General features: G+C 47.1%; 1 protein-coding gene across 1 annotated transcript in view; it reads right to left on the reverse strand.

Moving 5' to 3' along the window:
• Positions 1-23,548, reverse strand: part of peak3 (PEAK family member 3) — a 132,576-nt gene that overhangs the window by 19,493 nt on the left and 89,535 nt on the right. The window contains 1 exon segment of the mRNA XM_086004676.1: positions 13,302-14,008. Within this exon segment, the coding sequence (XP_085860802.1) occupies positions 13,302-14,008 (707 nt within the window).

The following is a 23,548-nucleotide window of genomic DNA, read 5'->3' on the forward strand; positions in this document are numbered from 1 at the left end:
ATGAAGTGGGAACAGCCCGGTTCGGGAGTTCTCGGGCCGACTACATGTTGGCACACCTGTCTATGGGGGGCAGTCGATGCAGATAGGATAGGCGAGGTTGTAGTGATTCCCAGGGACAGTAAGGATAAAGGTAGCACCTGTACGATGAAGCCGAAAGGGAGCTATGACCTGGAACAACTGGTCGATAGCATCCCGGCCAGGCATCAAAGGCATGTATGGGAGAATATAGACGTGTTTGCCACGCACAGACATGATTGCGGGAGAGTGACGGGGGTAGAGGTGAAGGTAGATGGGGACCCAATGTCGCGGCCCCAGAAACAGTATAACTTTCCCCGGGAAGCAGAAAAGGACTTGGAAACTGCTATAAATTCCCTGGTGGAACAAGGTGTATTAAGAACGATAGCCACCCATGTAAATTCACCCCTTTGGCCAGTAAAGAAGTCTGATAAATCATGGAGGGCCACGGTAGATTACCGGGTCCTGAATAAGCATACTCCAGCCTGTGCGCCCACGGTAGCGGCAGTAGCAGACTTAATAGGGAGTATCTCCGCGGCGGCAACAACTTTTACAGTATTGGATATTTCAAACGGGTTCTGGTCCATTCCCATGAGGCGGGAGGATCAGTATAAATTCGTCTTTACATTTAAAGGACAGCAGTACACGTGGACGTGTCTTCCACAAGGGTTTCACAATAGCCCCTCAATTTTCCACCAAAGCATGGCCGAGGCACTAAAGGGTTATAGTCAGCCCTACCGGTTGATCCAATATGTGGATGACCTGTTATTATTCTCCGAAGGTACGGAGAATCACGGGCCATTACTGAGTGAATTATTGGAGCTGTTAAAGGAAGCAGGTTTTAAAGTAAATCCAAAGAAAGCCCAAGTTGGACAAGGGGTGGTGCAATTTTTAGGATTGACCATTAGAGCAGGAGAAAGAGCTATAGATGGAGCGAAGAGAAAGGCAGTCCAGGAACTATCCATTCCAAAGGACGTGTCTGGGGTAAGGTCTTTCCTAAGAACATAAGAACATAAGAACATAAGAAGTAGGAGCAGGAGTAGGCCATACGGCCCCTCGGGCCTGCTCCGCCATTCAATAGGATCATGGCTGATCTGAACCTAGACTCACGTCCACTTCCCTGCCCGCTCCCCATAACCCTTAATTCCCTTATCAGCTAGGAAACTGTCTATCTCCGTTTTAAATTTATTTAATGTCGCAGCTTCCACAGCTCTCTAAGGTAGCAAATTCCATCTGAGTGAAGAAGTTTCTCTTCATCTCAGTTTTGAAACGGCAGCCCCTTATTCTAAGATTATGCCCCCTAGTTCTAGTCTCACCCATCAGTGGAAACATCCTCCCCGCATCCACCCGATCAAGCCCCCTCACAATCTTATATGTTTCGATAAGATCGCCTCTCATTCTTCTGAATTCCAATGAGTAGAGGCCCAACCTACTCAACCCCCTCATCTCCGGAATCAACCGAGTGAACCTTCTCTGAACTGCCTCAAGAGCAAGTATATCTTTTCTTAAATATGGAAACCAAAACTGTACGCAGTATTCCAGGTGTGGCCTCACCAGTACCCTGTATAACTGAAGCAAGACTTCCCTGCTTTTATACTCAATCCCCCTTGCAATAAAAGCCAAGATTCCATTGGCCTTCCTGATCACTTGCTGTACCTGCATACTAACCTTCTGTGTTTCATGCACCAGGACCCCCAGATCCCTTTGTACTGTAGCACTTTGCAGTTTCTTTCCATTTAGATAATAACTTGCTCTTTGATTTTTTCTGCCAAAGTGCATAACCTCACTTTCCAACATTATATTCCATCTGCCAAATTTCTGCCCACTCACTTAGCCTGTCTATGTCCTTTTGCAGGTTTTTTATGTCCTCCTCACTCACTGCTTTCCCTCCCATCTTTGTATCATCGGCAAACTTGGATACGTTGCACTTGGTCCCCTCCTCCAAATCGTTAATATAGATTGTAAAGAGTTGGGGTCCCAGCACTGACCCCTGTGGAACACCACTAGTTACTGACTGCCAACCCGAGAATGAACCATTTATCCCAACTCTCTGTTTTCTGTTAGATAGCCAATCTTCCACCCATGCCAGTATATTACCTCCAATCCCATGATTTTTTATCTTGTGCAGTAATCTTTTGTGTGGCACCTTGTCAAATGCCTTTTGGAAGTCCAAATACACCACATCCACTGGTTCCCCTTTATCCACCCTGTTTGTTACGTCCTCAAAGAATTCGAGCAAATTTGTCAAGCATGATTTCCCCTTCATAAAACCATGCTGACTCTGTCCGATTAAATTATGCTTATCCAAATGTCCTGTTACTGCTTCCTTAATAATGGACTCCAACATTTTACCAACCACAGATGTTAGGCTAACTGGTCTATAGTTTCCAGCCTTTTGTCTACCTCCCTTTTTAAATAAGGGCGTTACATTAGCAGTTTTCCAATCTGCTGGGACCTTTCCTGAATCCAGGGAGTTTTGGAAAATTACCACCAATGCATTTGCAATCCCTACCGCTACTTCTCTCAAGACCCTAGGATGTTCTTATGTTCTTTTGTTCTTATGTTCTCACGTGTGCTCGGTAGAAGGAGTGTGGGATGTAGATGTGGGATTCCGGGCCGGGGAACACCCGACAGGCAGAGACATTTACGTGGATGGGTCTAGCTCGGTGACAAACGGAGAAAGAAGGACAGGTTGTGGGATTTATGATCCAGAGGCAGGGATAGAAAAGGCCATAAAACTCCCGAACACTTTGAGTGCACAGCAGGCCGAACAGGCAGCCGTAACTATGTAGTCACACACCCCAGTGAATTCCCAACCCCCTATACAATATTACAATAGCAAAATACTGCGGATGCTGGAAATCTGAAATAACAACAAAAAATGCTGGAAATACTCAGCAGGCCAGGCAGCATCCATGGAGAGAGAAACAGAGTTACGTTTCAGGTCTGGGACCCTTCATCAGAACTGGAAAAAGCTGGAGATGTAACAGATATTAAGCAGGTGCAGAGACAGGGCGGTGGTTGGGTGGAGGGGGGTTATCTGTTACATCTCCAGCTTTTTCCAGTTCTGATGAAGGGTCCCAGACCTGAAACGTTAACTCTGTCCCCTATACAATATGTTCGGACTCAATGTTCACTTGCAACTCCTGCATGGAGTATCTAGCAGTATGGGCTAGGCAAGGGTTCAAGTCCTCAGGCAGGAAGCCGTTGGTGATGGCCCCTCTGTTAGAAGTCATTCTGAACGTCACGGGTAGTAACCAGCAGGATTACTACATCCAAAAGGTTAAAGCGCATTCCAAGACAGAGCCTAAGTGGAAAGGGAATCAGAAGGCTGATGTACTGGCCAAAATGGGGGCAGGGGAAGGGATACCTTGGGACCCGTACCGATCCGGACAGATCATGGCTGTAAAGGGAAAAGAGGGACCCAAGGAGGTACAATTGCCACCCGATTTGAAACAGGCTCAGCTGCAAGATGTAGTCCTTAAAACGGTAATTAAGGATAAGGAATGTGGGAAGCCTGCAGAGGGACCTTTTGGAGCAGCAGATGTAGCAGTGAAACAGGGGATGTTATTCAAGGGGAATAGGTGGGTCGTGCCCGTGCAGTACAGGGAAGAATTTTTGCAGCTAGCTCATGGGGTCCGGGGGCCGGACAACCAGGGCCAGAAACGACTTGGAATAAAGTGGAGGCTGTGGGATGGTGGCCCCAGCTCAGGGAAGGTGTAAGGGATTATTGCAAGAACTGTTTAGTGCGCGCGGTGAATAATCCAGATCCCCACCGAAGGAAGGTTCCGTTGGGACACACGAGGAGGGTAGAGGGACCATGGCAGTCTATACAGGTAGATTTCATTGGGCCACTGCCCACCACAAGTAGGGGCAATAAATATTGTCTGATATTAGTGGATACTTTCTTGAAATGGGTGGAAGCTTTTCCTTGTAGGGCAGCGACAGCGTTAAACACGGTTAAGATTCTAGTGAAGGAAGTGTTTTCCCGGTGGGGACTGCCCCTGATAGTAGAGTCAGATCAGAGAAGTCATTTCACCGGACTAGTAATGCAAGCCACCCTGAAGTTGCTAGGAATACAGGGAAAGTGGCATGTGACGCATAACCCCCAATCATCGGTGTTATATTGTTATAGTATCACATTGTTAAATGGAACTACTTTGGTATGGAACTACTTTGGTATGGTGTAGTTATATTGCTATGTGGCACACTGTGCACGGGCAGTGCACAGTGCAGCGTCGGGCATCTTGTATCACTCTGCACCATGCGGTAGCACTGTAACAAAAGCAAGAATACAGCTGAGTAAAAGCACTAACTAAAATGAACTAAAAGTGTCTGTAATATATATAGTATAAGAACACAAGGAGACACAACAATCAGGTATAGTAGAGAGGATGAACCGTACCTTAAAAGAGAGGCTTTGGAAAGAGATAGGAGAGGTCCCGAAGAGATGGGATGAGGTCCTACCCCTGGTCCTAATGAGCATCAGAGCCAGTCTCTCTAAAAGTACGGGACACTCCCCGCATGAGTTAATGACAGGGAGGTCGATGAGAACCCCGACTTGTGTTGGTACCGGTCCTGACCCAAACACAGGTTAAGGAGGTCACACGGGACAGGTTTGTTAGAGATCTGTACGATACTCTAAGGGGGCTGCATTGGAGGGCAGCTAACAATATGGGAAGGCAGCACCAACAGAATAAAATGCTGTTGGAACCACGGGTAACACAGGAGTGGAAGGTAGGGGACCAGGTAATGGTCAGGAGTTATGCCAGAGTAGGGGCATTCGAGCCATTATTTAAAGGAATCTATAATATCGTGGATAAGGCAAGTCCTATGGTCTATGCGATCCAGCTGCCAAGGCGAGTAAAATGGTTTCACATCAACCAGTGCAAGCTGTACGACTCCGGAGAGAGAAGCACAAAACGGGCCAAGGCCCAAGGAACCATAATGAGTTTGATCAATGTGAACCTTTCTCCCGTGTTGTGGGATGATGAGGATGACTCAGAGGGCGGAGCGGTGAGATGAAGTAGTCGGGTGCCGAGACCCAGGGTGCTCTGGACACCTCCTCCTACTCCACCCCCCGGGCCTCAAGAAGCCCAAACATCGGGACAGGAAAAAACAAAAGCAGTGATTGAACCAAAGTGTAAATATGTGTATCATTTAAGTGTGACCTGTGAAGGGGAGACCCCTTATAGAGCAGTGTTATCCTTTTGTTTTGTTTTTATAGAAGTGAATCGAATCAAGGACACAAGATGAGGTGGACGCTACGGATGAGCGTGTGGATGATCCTGATTAAAGCAGGGTGGGGAGATCGGGGAGACACTGAGACATTCTTTACTACGGGTGTATGGGAGGAACTGGCCCCACCGTAACTCGGGGGGGGGTGGGGGGGACATGGGGTGATAATGGTACAATTACATAATCCCACGATGGGAATTGGCCGGGTTGGTAGTGTTAAGTCTGTGTGTTATATTGCGAATTACTACACAGACCACAAGAGTAAACTTTAACAGGTCTTTACTGGTTGAAGGTCAGGGCGGAACTGCCCAATAAATCATTACACAGCACTTATATACCGGTGTGGTCACCGCCGGTATTACAGTATACAGCAGCCAAGATAAAGTAGTGCAACTCTTAAAATAGTTCTCTTAAAGGTGGAACGGTTACTAAAATAGTTCTCTTAAAGGTGGAACGGTTACATACACTACAATCCTCCCTTTTTAGCTAACAGTATATATTCCCCATTAAACATAGCGTAACACATATATACACAACTTCATGTAAAAACAGTTCACAGATTCAGTCTCTGAGGTAAAACAGTTCACAGATTCAGTCTCTGAGGTAAAACAGTTCACAGATTCAGTCTCTGAGGCGGCGCCTCCTGCGCCTCCTGACTCGGTCCGGATAACGCCTCGGTGGTGTAGTAGTTCTCGGTGGTGTAGTAGGTTCTTGTTGCTGGGGTGACTCATCTAATAGTCCTTCACTGCACTGGACAGCTTGAACTTCCGTAACTGCAGAACCAGCATTGCTGACTTCTAAAGGCTCGAGTACCTTGGGAAGTTTTTCTACTTCCAGCCTGATTTGGCTCAGTTCGGAGGGACCACGTGCGGACAGCTCAAAGTAGCAGACTGCTTCTCTTCCACTGTAATGTTCTGTAGTTCTTTGACTAACTTTGACGGAGGCTCTTTAATAGTCAGCCTCGCCTCAGATTTTGATTTCCCTGCGATGAACTGCAGCAAGCCGGTCATCTTACAAGTTGTTTGTTTTAGATTGAGACGATGAATAGTGCCACGATGCTCACTGTCCACATCTTCAGAAGCATGAAGAATTTCACCATTTAGTATCCATTTTGGAGGCTTCACGTCCGCAACTGAAAGCTCACACTCATGAATGGCGTCACTTGGCTCTGTCACTTCCACATCACATATGGGTTTAATGATGGCAATTGATTGCTCTTCTACATATAACTTTTGTGGTAAACCACTGTAGTTCACTGTGTTCACTGTTGTTGTTGTTGTTGTTGTCGTTCACTCTTGTTTCACTGTTGTGCCTGACTATGCCTCAGCTGACTCCGCCCCTGGGCTACCGAGTATAAGAGCGGCCGCATGGCAGCTCCTGGCATTCGGTCGTCCACTAGAGGCATAGTCCTGATCTGTCTGAAGTGCAATTCAGTAGTTAATAAAAGCCTGTCGTTCTGAACTCTGCTCAGCCTTTTATTAGAATTGATAGCGCATCAACTTTACTGTGCTTTGGTCATCTATGGTATCGCACATGTAGTTGCCTTCATCTTCAAAAGCGACATTATTAATAACGAGCTTCCTGTACACATCTTCACTCACAATCTCATATTTATTACTGGGATGAATCTCTTTGTCTTTGTAATACCACTTGACAGCAGCATTTGGCCTGGAAACCTTGCATTCGAAAATGACACGATGTTTCTCCATGCCAATCTTCTCTCTTAAGGGTTTCACAATTTTAACTGGCAATTCTTTAATTCGAAGCAAAGCTCTGGAAGTAGCGCTTTCAGCAACAAACTTGATCTCTGCAGCATCTTCAGTTTTTGCCTCTGCCACCACTTCCCTGAGTGGCTTATTACTGCTGACACTGCTCACAAAAGGGTGCTCGGTCTTCTTAGCTTTCAACTGATCGATGAATTTGACATATTCCCCTTCTTGCTCAGCTTTGATTCGTTTGGCCTCATCGCGCAGACGGTTGGTGTGTTCCTGTTCCATTTTCTCAATCAGCTGCTTCTGTTGTCTTTCCAGATTCTCCCACTCTGTGTCAAAGAACTTTTTCTTTGCATTCATCTCTTGCTCAAAACGGCGAACCATTTGTTCTAATTGCTGTTGTAATTTGAAATTGAGTTGAGTTCGAGCCCGGTGTTCCTCAGAAATGTGCATGTCTGTAGACTGGACAGACCCAGAATTCTCTGTCAAACTATGTTGTTGTTGTTCAGTGTAATTCTGTTCTGATACTTTGTTCTCTCCTGAAGCATTTATGCTCTCCTTCGTTTTTCCATCATTAGACTGCAAGTCCATTTTAGACTTGTCTTTTGCACCTGGGCTGATCTTACCATCATCAGTTCCAGAGTCTGAGCTGATCCTGGGTAGGCGGCAATCTTCCTCGCCGTCAAAGAAACTGCACAGCTCGAGTCTTCCCTCGCGATCGGACGTGATGACAGTTCTGGTGAAGTTGTAGTAGTATTCCATATCCTCGTCAGGAGACGTGCTTGGATCATCGGCTCCGGCTACCTGCCCTTGAGTTGACTGCTCTCCTCTTTTTTTCCCCGCGCTTGTCTTCTTCCCCGCCTCCGAAAATGGCGGCTTCCCGCGCTTGTCTTCTTTCCCGCGCTTGTCTTCTTCCCCGCCTCCGAAAATGGCGGCTTCCTGCGTTTGCCTTTCTCCCCCGCGGGCTGTCTCTTGTCACTCCCGCTCGCTCGGTCTTGGTCTCCCTCGCTCGGTCTCCCTCGCTCGGTCTCGTTCTCCCTCGCTCGGGCTCTGTCTCTCCCGCTGGCTGTAACGGCAATTGCCGTATTGCTACGTTCGCCCTCCCCAGCGGTTTTTCAATCGTGGCTCCCAGCCCCTCTCGCAGTCCGGTCCTTTCCCCCCCCCGGCTGCGGCTGAGTTCTCCGCGTTTTTTTTTTTTTAAATTTATTTTCTCCCGCGCAAGCGGTTCTCGAATCGTGCCTCCCAGCCCCTCTTACAGTCCGGTCCTTTCCCCCGGCTGCGGCTGAGTTCTCCGCGGTTTTATTTTTTTATTTTCTCCCGTGCCTTTCGCTGTCCCGGTCGCTGCGCCTCACGGCCTCGGTAGCTGCCCGGCCTTTTTCACCGGTCGCGGTCGAGCTGTCTCTCGACGCTGTTGCGTCTCCCAGCCCGCTTGTAGCCCGGTCTCTCACACCGGCTGCGTTCCCGCTTGTAGCCCGGTCTCTCACACCGGCTGCATTTGCATTCACCGCGGCTTCCGTGCCCTACGCTGCCCCAGTCTCAGCGCCTCTGGCCCCGGCTTCTGTCCGGCTCTTTTGCCCCGGCCGTGGTCGAGTTCTCCGCCTTTATATCCTCCGATCTTCCCTCCCCTACTTCACAGCCGACGTGGCCGACTTGCTCTCGTCGCTGATCGGCTTACCCACCACCGTGATAGAAGGGATGATCCTGCCTGTTGCTGACGGAAGGCTTCGTGTCAGAATTCTTCCTGTGCTCTGCAGACGCGAGTCTTTCCTCAGCAGAATGATGAGGGCGGATGCCTCTTCTCGACGCCCGTTAGACTGGCTTGGATGTATCTCTGCCGCAGGGTAAGATCGAACTCGTCGCCACTGTTAAGTCTGTGTGTTATATTGCGAATTACTACACAGACCACAAGAGTAAACTTTAACAGGTCTTTACTGGTTGAAGGTCAGGGCGGAACTGCCCAATAAATCATTACACAGCACTTATATACCGGTGTGGTCACCGCCGGTATTACAGTATACAGCAGCCAAGATAAAGTAGTGCAACTCTTAAAATGGTTCTCTTAAAGGTGGAACGGTTACTAAAATAGTTCTCTTAAAGGTGGAACGGTTACATACACTACAGGTAGGGTCGAACTCGACCAAGTGTTCAAGGCGAACCGGGGACAAGATTGGGGAAGTGTCTGTGTCCTGCCCAAAGGTAAACATCACGACTAAGAGGGTATGGGTGAAAGAGGGTACACGGGTTTGTCTGGAATGTAAGGGGAGCACCCCCATGGGATGGTGGTGGTGGTTGCGGAAAACAGACAAAGGTAAAAATAACGCATCCACGGAATGGGAAAAGTTAGGTAATAATTCAAACGGGCCATGGGAACTAAGGAAGGGGTAAAATTGAGTTGGGATAAATGGTGGAAGGAGCAAGGAGTTTATGTGTGCGTGGTCGGGTCGGGGCACAACTGCAAAGGGGGGGTTGTCATTACTTTCAAATGGCAGTGGCAGGACTCTGGGTCAGGAGCGAATTGGACTCAGAGTTTTGACTCTTGCGTGACCCCGGATCCTCCGAAAGCAGTCAATGCGACCGAACAGGTCGCGAGCAAGATGCAGCCTCTACCGAAGGCCCAGAGACTCAGGGTACAGAGGTCAAATGTCCCGTAACGGCACCCGGGCCTAAAACTGGGCTGGTGTTCATCCCAACAGAAAAAATGATGTATCATACCATATATTATGAAGTAGCATCGGTTATTCTTAATTTAACGGAGTTACAGTTGCCCCGGTGGTGCCCGTCAGAGACGGAAAAGTTGTATGAAAAATTGTTAAAAGAAATGTTCAGACAATTCTACGAGAGGGATTATGGGGACGAAAGTTGGGGGGGGAGTGTACAAATGGGTAAGTAACAGCCACACGGGCTGGGGGAGATGAAAAAGAGGACTGATTAATGATGTGGCCACGGTGTTTAATACAGGGACATCACTGGTCAACAGTATGGACAACACGCAGTTGCAATTACAAGTAAATACCCTAAGGGACCAGCTGAGGAAAATACTGGGGGAGGGTAATGACGTTGAGGGTTACGAATTGCAGGAAGACCAGGTGATGACGATTCATCTAAAGGAAATGGTAGCTGAGCTGGAGACTCACGCTCAGACCATCAATGTATTAATAAAGGAGGGCCAAAATGCGTCGGATCGGGCTGCCCAAAATGATGTGTGTGTCATGTACGGGGCCTGGTTGTTAAACAAGGGGCGTAGTAATTTAGAGGATTTAAAATAAGGCCACATACCGTCGTGGGTCAGTAACAGACACCTGAAGGCTTTAAGCCATCATGAACCCATGTCAGCTACGGTCAGCCTCCGAAGCGTACCCAGTCCCTGTCAACTGTGGTCAGAATAAACAAACGGTAATGGGGATAGTTCTGAGGATGCTGGTGATGGATCAGGCGCAACGACCCGCACCGGTATACCGGGTAGAAAACATTGGTGTAATTTGAAATGGGGTACATGTGAGGCATCATAAAACCCCTCAGAATGTGGTGAAGTTGGGGAACTCGATAACCGGCACTAGTCTGGAGGGATGTCAGGGAGGAGGTACCCATGTGGTATTGTGTCCCCACCATTTGAATCCTTTCTATCGGCCGGTATGTGGGTTTGAATACAGAGACGGGCTGTATGGTGGAAGTGATGGCTCACAGCCATGTCCCGCCCCAGGTTGCGTACAAGGGTGACGGAACCTACAGTGTAACCACGAGCGAAAGTCAGTACAGAATACACAGGGACACCTGGTGTCCAGTTCAAGATTCCACCTTTTGCTTCAAGCCCCAGGTAGAGACACAAGTAGTGCAAGAAAGGATAATCCCCATCTCAGACCACAAACACATCGGGATCACAGTCAATGGGACTTTACCCAACCTCCGAGAAAAATCCCCATCTCAGACCACAAACACATCAGGATCACAGTTAACGGTACTTTACCCAACCTCCGAGAATAATCCCCATCTCAGACCACAAACACATCGGTATCACAGTCAACGGGACTTTACCCAACCTCCAAGAATACATATTGTGTTTTGGATACGATATCCTGGCGTTACCCGAACATTTGGTTAAGCTATTAAAGAACCTAGAGTTGTTCCAAAAACATTATTATGCATTACAGCAAAAGAATGAAAAAGAAAGGGAGGAAATCGAAGAGATGATTACCCCTCCATGGTGGGATGTGGGACTCAACATTGAGATCCCTCCTTGGCTTTGAATCATGCCACATGTGTTGGTAATTGTACAATTGTGTATTACGTTGTATCTATTAATCTTGTCGTGTAAATTAAAAAGGAAGACAAGAAGGGGAAAATTTAAAAGATTGAAACGGGAGGTTCAGAGTGTTTGAACTGAATGTATGTGATAAAAGTGAAATGTAAAGATTTGTTTGAGACTGGCAATGCACCCAAAGGCAAAGAAGAAGTAGAATTCATCAAGAGTAATGTCTTAGGCAGCTGCAGTCAGATAAAGGAGGACGGGGACAGGTCATCTCCGATCCAGGCCTACAATCCACAATGGTAACGACCGGCAGTATGGGTGATTGCAAGTTTCAGCCAAATCTCAACAGGTTTTTGTCTGTGTTTTGTTGGTTTTAATAAACTAACAGTTTTGGGTTGAACCTAAACCTTTGTGTCGTCTACCATTTCGTTCCTGTAAAACCCAGAGTCAAAGGACCCTTGTCAGGACGAGGAAACCAAACACCTTACAATAAAACTGCATTAAGCCTGTTTAATTCTTTGGGCTCTAACTCCAACAGCAAAATACTGCATTAGTGCGACCTTTCCATTTGATAAGATTGTTACATTTTTTCAGTAAAATTGTCAGTTTGATTATTCACTGTTGCCAAATTTTGGAAAGTATTGTTCCTGGCTACATGCTCACTGAGGAATGGGGTTGAGACTGGCCAAGCTTAAAACACTTGCAGCAACCTGTGTCAGGGCGAAAGGCAGGAGTTGTCCTGATGTGAAGTAGCTTATCGTGAAAAAATACTTCCTGAACATTAAAGCAGGGAGTTCCCACCAATTGAATCTATTTTTGAGCTCAGAATTAGCAAAATATCATAAAATTACAACCTTGCCGGGAAATGCCTCTTGCCTACTTGGCGCAAAGACCAATACACAGCGGAAAAGTAGAAGAAAATAAGGAAATGCTCTGCATTCATTGTGGCATAGTTGTATATGGTGCCAGTCTTGGCTCAGTGGCAGTTCTCTCGATTCTGAGTCAGACGGTCATGGGTTTATGTCCCCACTCCGAGACTTGAACACACAGGAGGTTAGTCCGCCATCAGGAGGAGTTGCGGAAACCCCAGAAAAATTGTGCTAAATGCTAATTATGCCATTTTCTGGGGTTTCTGTGGCTCTTCGGCTGGTTCTCCAGGGCTGTGCTATCAGAGGTGCCATCTTTTGGATGAGACGTTAAGCCATGATCCTGTCTGCCCTCTCAGGTGGACATAAAAGATCCCATGGCACTATTTGACGATGAGCAAGGGAGTTCTCCTGGTGTCCGGACCAACTTTTATCCCTCAATCAATATCACTAAAACAGTTTTTATCTCATTGCAGTTTGAGGGACCTTGCAGTGTGCTAATTGGCTGCCGCATTTTCCGACACTCCAACAATGACTATACTTCAAAAGTGATTCTGTGGCCGCGAAGCGTTTTATGATGTCCTGAGATCTTGAAAGGTGCTATTTAAACATAGAAACACAGAAAAATAGGAGCAGGAGTAGGCTATTCGGCCCTTCAAGCCTGCTCCGCCATTCAATATGATCATGGCTGATCCTCTATCTCAATACCATATTCCCGCTCTCTCCCCATACCCCTTGATGCCTTTTATATCTAGAAATCTATCTATCTCCTTCTTAAATATATTCAGTGACTTGGCCTCCACAGCCCTCTGTGGTAGAGAATTCCACAGGTTCCCCACCCTCTGAGTGAAGACATTTCTCCTCATCTCAGTCCTAAATGTCCTACCCCGTATCCTGAGACTGGGACACCTCGTTCTAGACCCCCCCCGCAGCCAGAGGAAACATCCACCCTGCATCCAGTCTGTCTAGCCCTGTCAGAATTTTATACATTTCGATGAGATCCCCTCATTCTTCTAAACTTAAGTGAATACAGGCCTAGTCGACCCAACCTCTCCTCATACGACAGTCCTGCCATCCCAGGAATCAGTCTGGTGAACATTTGCTGCACTCCCTCTATGGCAAGTATATCCTTTCTTAGGTAAGGAGACCAAAACTGGACACAGTACTCCAGTGCAAGTTATTTTTTCTTTCTTATATATATTCTATTAAGAAAAAGACTTTTACCTTTAAAGCAAACTCATGCTGTGGCTCCAGAGTGTACTGGGCTCTATAGTAAATGGCATCTCTGGAGTCACAACTAGCCTTGTCGAATGGCAGCTTGAAATCTGGCCAGTCCTTCTCACTAAACTTCATCTCGGCTTTCTTGTCTTTCATGAAGAACGTGGCGTATTTTGCACAAATAGATTTCAGCGACATCACACACCGATTGGCGAGCTTTCTGAAAATATCTTCCTGATTTTCAAAGTTAAACCAATTGCGTAGTTCCAGATCTGACATGTGAAAGCTCAATTTCCCTAGATCTATCTGAGTATGATAGTAACTGACAGCTCCATCCAGACTCCGAGATTTTATCATTCCTGCCCTTCTACTATTGAAAGGAGCTGGAAGATTGAATTTTACATCAGTGTTCATCGGACTGCAAGGGGTGCTGGTGCTCGTTTTCATAAAATCCACAGGTTTCCCTTCATAGATACCATATAGCGGGTTAGTTATTTGAAAGCCCGGAGAGCACGGAAGACTTCTTGCCTTTGCTGAACTCAGCAGAGTTCCGCTGGGAGCTGAGTTTGTCCTGTTGAGTGTCTTTTTTGGAAGAGGGGGTGGCTGTGAGTTGTCAGGGGACCTCTCTTCAGCCAACTTCCCTTGGGAGGCCATTAACACTTCACTCACATGGTGGAGAGTCTTTGTAGGTGTCGTATTGGAACGGACTTCTGCTACAAGGCAAAAAGACACCTATTATTTTACAAGAACAGATCTCCTTCAGATAAATTAACTATCTTTACAAAGATATATATATCCCTGCTTTAAGCATTATTGCCAAATACACGCAACATATTTGGGGCTGAAATTCCCCATGAGGGCCGTTTGGGGCGCTAAGTAAAAAATGTTTGGAAAGTTAACGCCAGGCGCTAATCTTTTCAAACATTAGTTAAATTCCCATTTTTTCTTCCAAGAGGGACGTGGAGCGCTAAATCAAGTTCCACTTGCCTCTTGTGGCGAAGTGCTCAGCAGCACCACAAGTGGACAAGCGTGACGCTGTCACGTTGCAGGGGCCCTTCCCTGCATTAAAGGGAAAGGCTCCACGCTGCGAGCTCTGCAGGTTTATCTTCCTGTGTCCCTGACAACTACATATGCAGGAAGTGCATCCAGCTGCAGCCACTGACAGACCGCATTGCGGCGCTGGAGCTGCGATTGGATGCATACTGGAGCGTTCATGATGCTCAGGACGTCGTGAATAGCATGTTTACAGAGTTGGACACACCGCAGGTAGAGTTTGGACAGGAAGAAAGGTAATCGGTGACCAACAGGCAGAGTACAAGGCGCAGGCAGGTAGTGCAGGGGTCCCCTGTGGACATCCCCCTCTCAAACAGATACACCACTTTGAGTGCTGTTGGGGGGGATGGCTTATCAGAGGAAAGCAGCAGCAGCCAACTTCCTGGCACCAGGGGTGGCTCTGCTGCACAGCACGGGAGGAAAGAGAGGGGTAGAGCTATAGTAATAGGGGATTCTATTGTAAGGGGAATAGATAGGCGTTTCTGTGGTCGCAAACGAGACTCCAGGATGGTGTGTTGCCTCCCTGGTGCAAGGGTCAAGGATGTCTCAGAGCGGCTGCAGAACATCTTGGAAGGGGAGGGTGAACAGCCAGTTGTCGTGGTGCATATAGGCACCAACGATATAGGTATAAAGCGGGATGAGGTCCTAAAAGCGGAATATAGGGAGTTAGGAGGTAAATTAAAAAATAGGACCTCAAAGGTAGTAATCTCAGGATTGCTACCAGTGCCACATGCTAGTCAGATTAGAAATAGAAGGATATGTCAGATGAATACGTGGCTAGAGGAATGGTGCAACGGGGAGGGATTGAAGTTCCTGGGACATTGGAACCGGTTCTGGGGGAGGTGGTACCAGTTCAAACCGGACGGTTTGCACCTGGGCAGGGCTGGAACCGATGTCCTAGGGAAGAGTGTTTGCTAGTGCTCTGGGGGAGGGTTTAAACTAAAATGGCAGGGGGTTGGGAACCTGAGCAGGGAGACAGAGGAAAGGGAAACAAGGATGAAAGCAAAAGATAGGAAGGAGAAAAACAAAAGTGTCAGTCAGAGAAATCAACAGTTTAAATCAAACTTGGCCACAGTAAATAATAATTCTAATAGGTCTAAGAGCGTTAAAAAAACAAGCCTGAAGGCTTTGTGTCTTAATGCGAGGAGCATTCGTAATAAGGTGGATGAATTGGCTCTGCAAATAGAGGTAAACGAATATGATTTGGTTGGGATTACGGAAACGTGGCTCAAGGATGGCTAAGGCTGGGAACTCAACATCCAAGGGTATTCGATATTCAGGAAAGATAGGCAAAAAGGAAAGGGAGGTGGGGTAGCATTACTGGTTAAAGAAGGGATTAACACAATTGTAAGGAAGGATATTAGCTCTGATGATGTGGAATTTGTATGGGTAGAATTGAGAAATACTAAGGGGCAGAAAACGTTAGTGGGAGTGGTATATAGACCTCTAAACAGTAAGGCGGAGGTTGGAGATGGCATTAAAAGGGAAATTAAAGAAGCGTGCAATAAGGGCACAGCAGTCATCATGGGTGACTTTAATCTACATATAGATTGGGCTAACCAAATTAGTAACAATACTGTGGAGGAGGAATTCCTGGAGTGTTTACGGGATGGTTTCCTGGACCAATATGTCGAGGAACCAACCAGAGATCAGGCCATCTTAGACTGGGTATTATGTAACGAGAAAGGATTAATTAGCAATCTTGTTGTACAAGGCTCCTTGGGTCGGAGCGATCATAATATGATCGAATTCTTCATTAAGATGGAGAATGAAGTGGTTGACTCAGAGACTAGGGTCCTAAATTTAAATAAAGGAAACTACGATGGTCTGAGGAGCGAGTTGGGTAGGATTGATTGGGGAATGTCACTCAAAGGGTTGATGGTGGATAGGCAATGGCAAACATTCAAAGGCCGAATGGATGAACTACAGAATTTGTTCATCCCAGTTTGGCATAAAAATAAAACAAAAAAGGTGACTCAACCGTGGCTAACAAGGGAAATTAAGGATAGCATAAGATCCAAGGAGAGGACATATAAATTGGCCAGGAAAAGCAATAATCCTGAGGATTGGGAGCAGTTTAGGATTCAACAAAGGAGGACAAAGGGTTTAATTAGGAAGGGGAAATAGAATATGAGAGTAAGCTTGCCGGGAAAATAAAAACTGACTGTAAAAGCTTTTATAGATATGTGAAGAGAAAAAGATTGGTGAAGTCAAGCATAGGTCCCTTGCAGTCAGAATCAGGGCAATTTATAATGGAGAACAAAGAAATGGCAGACCAACTAAATACATATTTTGGTTCTGTCTTCACAAAGGAGGACACAAATAACCTCCCAGAGATGTCGGGGATCATAGGGTCTGATGAAAGGGTGGAACTGAAAGAAATCAGTATTTATAGGGAAATTGTGTTAGGAAAATTGATGGGACTGAAGGCCGATAAATCCCCAGGGCCTGATAATCTACATCCTAGAGTACTTAAGGAAGTGGCCCTAGAAATAGTAGATGCATTGCTGGTCATCTTCCAGAACTCGATAGACTCTGGAACAGTACCCATGGATTGGAGGGTAGCTAATGTTACCCCACTATTCAAAAAAGGTGGCAGAGAAAAAGCGGGGAATTATAGACCAGTAAGCCTGACATCGGTAGTGGGGAAAATGCTAGAGTCCATTATAAAAGATGTAATAGCAGAGCACTTGGAAAGCAGTGACAGGATCGGACAAAGTCAACATGGATTTACAAAAGGTAAACCATGCTTGACTAATCTACTGGAATTTTTTGAGGATGTAACTGGTAAAATAGATAAGGGAGAACCGGTGGATGTGGTGTATTTGGACTTTCAGAAGGCTTTCGATAAGGTCCCGCATAAGAGATTAGCGTGCAAAATTAAGGCACATGGGATTGGGGCAAGGTATTGACTTGGATAGAGAACTGGTTGGTGGATAGAAAGCAAAGAGTTGGAATAAACGGGTCGTTTTCCGAGTGGCAGGCAGTGACTAGTGGGGTACCGCAAGGATTGGTCCTAGGACCCCAGCTGTTCACAATATATATTAATGATCTGGACGAGGGAATTGGATGTAATATCTCTAAATTTGCAGACGACACAAAGCTGGGTGGGAGGGTATGCTGTGAGGAGGATGTCGTGAAACTCCAGTACGATTTGGACAGGTTGGGTGATTGGGCAGAAACATGGCAAATGCACTATAATGTGGATAAATGTGAGGTTATCCACTTTGGTGGCAAAAACAGGAAGGCAGACTATTATTTGAATGGCAATAGATTGGGAGAAGGGGAAGTGCAAAGAGACCTGGGTGTTCTTGTGCACCAGTCGCTGAAGGTAAGCATGCAGGTGCAGCAGGCGGTTAAGAAGGCAAATGGTATGTTGGCCTTCGTAGCAAGAGGGTTTGAGTACAGGAACAAAGATGTCTTGCTGCAGTTGTACAGGGCCTTGGTGAGGCCACACCTTGAGTATTGTGTGCAGTTTTGGTCACCTTATCTGAGGAAGGACGTTCTTGCCATGGAGTGCAGCGAAGATTCACCAGGCTGATACCTGGGATGGCAGGAATGAAGTATGAGGAGAGATTGTGTCGATTGGACTTATACTCACTGGAGTTTAGAAGATTGAGAGGGGATCTCATCGAAACCTATAAAATTCTGTCAGGCCTGGACAGACTAGATGCAGGAAGGATGTTTCTGATGGCTGGGGAGTCCAGAACCAGGGGTCATATTCTAAGGATAAGGGGTAAGCCATTTAGGACTGAAATGAGGAGGAATTTCTTCACCCAGAGAGTGGTGAACCTGTGGAATTCTCTGCCACAGAGGGCGGTGGAGGCCAGTTCATTAAATATATTCAAGAAGGAGTTGGATATATTTCTTAAGGCTAAAGGGATCAAGGGATATGGGGAGAAGGCAGGGACAGGGTACCGAATTTGGATGATCAGCCATGATCTCATTGAATGGCAGAGTAGGCTTGAGGGGCCGAATGGCCTACTCCTGCTCCTATCTTCTATGTTTCTATGTTCCTATGTTTATTTTTAGATATGTGGGCCACCAGGGAGCGGGAGTGCCGTGCGATCAGCCGGTATTCATGCAGAGTGCCAGGCTGACTGATCGCGGCACGGACGCCGCGATCGGTGGCCGGAAATAAATATTTTTAAAAATCAGCATTTTTTAGGGCCGGCCGCCCACTGCGCCTTTAAGTTGCAACCCGTGAGTGGCCGGCCTCACTGTTCGCGACCCCTGCAGCAGTCGGTAACATCGTCCGCACTGCTGCAGGACGCGATTGCGAATTTTTCTTCCGAGGCGCTACCGGGGCGCTGCGCCCGGAGATGACGTCATGATCTCCGGACGGGGAAGATCGGGGCGCTACCTGGTAGCGCCACCGCTAACCTCCCGCGGAATTTCGCGGGAGGTGCGGTTAATGCCTCGGGGGGCGCAAAGCCATTCGCGCCCCATTAGTGCCTCCCACCGGAGGCGCAAACGAGGGGAATTTTGCCCCCTTGATCTTTCAGTTTAAGAAGTACATTTGCCTGGGATGACAATTACAGAGCTTTGCAGTCAAGTATACTATTATTAGAATAAAAAGGAAGTGTAATTTTTACATACACAATGGGCCTATTTCTTGGTGCCTGTGACATTTCTGCCAGTGTAATTGTGTTTGATGTTAATATGAAACAAGGAGGTGTTAATTTATCCCACTTGCACTGTGATGCCTTTGGATCTGACAGAATCTGGAGTGTTACAGCAGCCATAACACTGCTGCTGGAATGTTACTGTGGCAGTCACTGTTTTAGATAGTACCTACACAATGCAACTAAAACCAGCTAGGAGGTGATTTATGTTATGGCACAAATTATTATTTTAAAAAGCTATGAGAAACATTTCAAAGAAGCTTTCTCCCAATGCTGCTGTATACTATTCAGAGTTCAAAATTTAGTAGCGTAATTCATATTTTCCTAATCTAGCAAATTACTACAGACATTACCCCTTGTTTAGTACCTAAGTTTTACAGTGTCCTCTATTTAAGAACATAAGAACATAAGAAATAGGAGCAGGAGCAGGCTATTCGGCCCTTTGAGCCTGCTCCGCCATTCAATAAGATCATGGCTGATCTTCTGCCTCAATTCCATTCACTGGCCCTATCGCCATATCCCTTGATGCCCTTACTCGTCAGAAATCTATCGACTTCTGTTTTGAATATACCCAATGGCTGAGCCTCCATAGCCCTCTGGGGTAGAGAATTCCAAAGATTCACCAACCTCTGTGTGAAGACATTTCTTGACAGTGTCTTTGTATTTAATAATTTTACAATTTTGTTACTATATCCAAGAAAATTACTAGATGGATTAGTTGCTGGTAAATTGCCAGTCACTGGTCATTCTACCTCCTGATTCACTACTACCATTCAGTCATTTGCTTTGCGATATTTGTTGTGTATGTACCTTTAAGAGAGAACTGACTTTATACTGTAGTACCGGCAGTGACCACACCTGTATATAAAGCCATAGCAGGCTTCTGTAGTTTCAGTTTCAAGCTTACCCTCTGTTCAGTAAATACCTGTTATTATTGTTCTCCTGCAGTCCGTGTATTATTGATACTCGGACACTACACTGGCGACGAGCAGGTTCGAACTCACCTGCAGTGCTGCACCACCTCACGGGGATCTTTCCCTGGGAAGAAGCTTCTTGGAGGTCGAAGTCAGAGCAACGGGCGTCGACCGCGGGCAACCGCCCAGGGATCCATCGGAGTTCGGAGAATTGCAGGGGAGGCTGTGGAGAGCTGGGCTTGGCTCCCCAGTCGAGGTGTTCCAGCAAATCGTGCTGGTAGCAGGTAGTGCGCTGACCCTTCCGGACTGCGGCGGGCTCGGGCTCGATCGAGCGGCTCTGCAAAAGGAGCCGTGCAGCGTCGTCGGGAGGAAAAGAGAGAGAGAGAGGGTGGAGCACACAGGGCGCGGTCGGTGCTCAAGAACCGGGCAGCATAGAGAAAATAAAACGAGGGGAAGGAAAAGTGAGACGCGCCAAAGCCGCGGGTCGCCGCCCTTACCTTGTAGAATGCTAGGAGCAGCGTGGCAGCAAGGGGAAGAAGGAAAAGCGTGGGAGGCGCCATTTTATTCCATTGGGGAAGAAGGAAAAGCGCAGGAGGCGCCATTTTAATCCATTGGGGAAGAAGAAAAAGCGTGGGAGGCGCCATTTTCAACCACCCAAGATGCCGAAGAGTGGCAGTATCACTGCTTTCGACAGCGAGGTAGAAGACTGGACCACGTATGTGGAAAGAATTGAAGTGTACTGCAAGGCAAATGAGGTGGCCGATGGAAAGAAGGCGTCGGTATTATTAAATTTGATGGGCGCGAAAACGTACGGCCTATTGCGGAATTTAATTACCCCAGCTAAACCAATGGAGAAAAGTTTTGAAGAGATTGTTAATATCTTACAGGAACACCTAAACCCTACACCGCTGCTGATAGCAGAAAGATTCAAGTTCCATAAAAGAAACCAGCACAAAGATGAGAGCAATGCTGACTATCTTACGGAACTACGCAAGTTATCGAAGCACTGCCAGTTCGGAGCAGGACTGGCAGACACCTTAAGGGATAAGTTTGTCTGCGGGCTCCAGAGTGAAGGAACCCAGAAACGACTACTTTCGGAAAAGGACCTGAAGCTAGAACAGGCTTTCAGCGTGGCAGTATCCTACGAAGCAGCAGCACGGGGAGCTGCGGAAATACAACAGAAACCACAAGAATACAGCGCTAACGAAATGGCGTATGGAGCAGAAAAGTGCTATCGCTGCGGCAGAACAACCCATGATCAGGAGGACTGCTGGTTTAAGGACAAAGTATGCAGGCAATGTGGGAAAATGGGACACATAGCAAGAGTCTGCAGGTCGGGAAAGAAAACCAACACTAAAAGAACTACTAAGGAAAAGTACAAGAAAGTAAAAAAAATGACAGACAGTAGTTCAGAAGGTCAGGAGAGTGATAATGACTCCGGGAGCAGGAGACTAAGTTGTCTAAAGTTACACAACGTGATCGCAAAGGAGGACCACTGAACCATTTGGGTCACCCTCATGATAGCAGGGTCCCAAGTAAAGATGGAATTGGACACAGGATCAGCCCTAACTGTCATGAATCGACGAGACTATGAGCGGCTATTCTCACACATACCCTTGAAGGACACGTCCATTGTATTGAAGACATACACGGGGCAAAAAGTCTACCCCAGAGGAAAAATAAGGGTGCCAGTTAAATACAACGGCAAGGAAACACAGAAACTGTATCTATATATACTACAAGGTGGAGGACCACCATTATTGGGACGTGAATGGATCCGAAAAATACAATTGGATTGGCATTCCATTCAGGCGCTAACTGTGACTGACAAAAAGGATGACGACGTCACACCTGGTCGACTGTCAAAAATTCTAACTGACGCAAAAAAGGTGTTCCAACAAGGAATTGGGACTCTAAAAGGAGTAACGGCAATGATAAAAATCGAACATAAAGCAAACCCTAAATTTTTTAAGGCCAGACCGGTACCGTACGCGATCCGCCCAGCCGTTGAAGCAGAGCTGGAGAGTCTGGAGCATTCGGGTGTGCTGTCCAAGGTGGGCTGGAGCGAGTGGGCCACACCCATCGTTCCTGTAATGAAGAAATCATTGAGCAGCACGCCTGGGGAGCCGAAGAAGGTTCGCATCTGTGGGGACTTCAAGGTAACTGTGAACCCAGTCCTGCACACAGTACAATATCCACTTCAACGGATAGAAGATATTTTCGCCTCACTATCTGGAGGGAAACGCTTTACGAAGATTGATCTGGCCCAAGCGTATCTACAAATGGAGGTGGAAGAAGCATCTAGGAAATACCTCACGATAAACACTCACAAAGGTCTTTACCAGTACAACCGACTGGTATTCGGGGTAGCATCAGCCCCGGCTATTTGGCAGAGGGCGATGGAACAAGTCCTGCAAGGGATCCCGGGGACCCAGTGTTATTTGGACGACATCCTGGTTACGGGCGAAAATGACAGTGAACACCTTGCCAACCTGGAGCAGGTGCTCACTGGATTACAAGAATATGGGCTACGAGCCAACCGCCCCAAATGCGAGTTCTTCAGGAGACAAATCTCGTATTGTGGCCACATGATTGATGAGGAAGGGTTGCATAAGTCCCCAGACAAGAGTGAGGCAGTAGTCAAGGCTCCAGCACCGGAAAATGTGTCGCAACTGAGGTTGTTCCTCGGGTTGGTGAAGTACTACCATAAGTTCTTGCCGAATTTATCTACAATTCTGCAGCCACTGAACGCCCTGCTGCAAACTGGAGTAACATGGAAATGGAGTGATGAGTGTAAGCGTGCCTTTCAGAAATGTAAATGCCTAATCACTTCAAAAGAAGTATTGGCCCACTACAATCCAACACTACCGATTCGGTTGGCAAGTGATGCGTCTCCCTACGGCATTGGAGCGGTGCTGTCACACAAAGTCCTTGACGGTTCAGAGAGGCCAATAGCCTTTGCGTTGCACTCGTTAACCTCAGCCGAGCGTAACTACGCCCAGATTGACAGGGAGGCCCTCAGCCTGGTGTGGGGGGTGAAGAAGTTCAACCACTATCTGCATGGGCAGAAATTCACCTTACTGGCTGATCATCAGCCACTGGTCTCCATTTTTAACCTAAAGAAGGGCGTTCCGGTGATGACTGCGCAACGGCTGCAAAGATGGTCACTTTTTCTAGGGGCACATCAGTACGACATAGAGTACAAGGGTACGAAACAGCATGGAAACGCTGATGGGCTGTCGCGCCTACCATTGCCTACGGTGGAGGAAGCACCTGCAGTGGACCCTGTTGAGATATTCCATTCGACCATAGTCGAATGTCTACCTGTTACAAACTCAAGTATAGAGAAGGAAACCCGAAATGACCCGACACTCTCTTGGGTCTATGATTTGACGGTGAAGGGATGGCCAGCACATGGCGACTCACTGTTGCCAGCATTCTCGCCAAGGAGAGAAGAGCTGTCAGTGTGCCGGGGGACCTTGATGTGTGGATCCCGAGTGGTAATTCCACCCAAGTTGAGAGATAGTGTGCTCAATGGGCTTCATGAGGGTCATCTGGGAGGGGTAAAAATGAAGAGCCTAGCCAGGGCATTTGTGTGGTGGCCGGGAATCGATAAAGAAATCGAGGATATGACCAAGAGATGCACAGGATGCCAGAAGGT

This window comes from Somniosus microcephalus, chromosome 13 (assembly GCF_052327205.1).
Source record: "Somniosus microcephalus isolate GS21.2 chromosome 13, FLI_Smic_1.0, whole genome shotgun sequence".
Classification (NCBI taxonomy): Eukaryota; Metazoa; Chordata; class Chondrichthyes; order Squaliformes; family Somniosidae; genus Somniosus; species Somniosus microcephalus.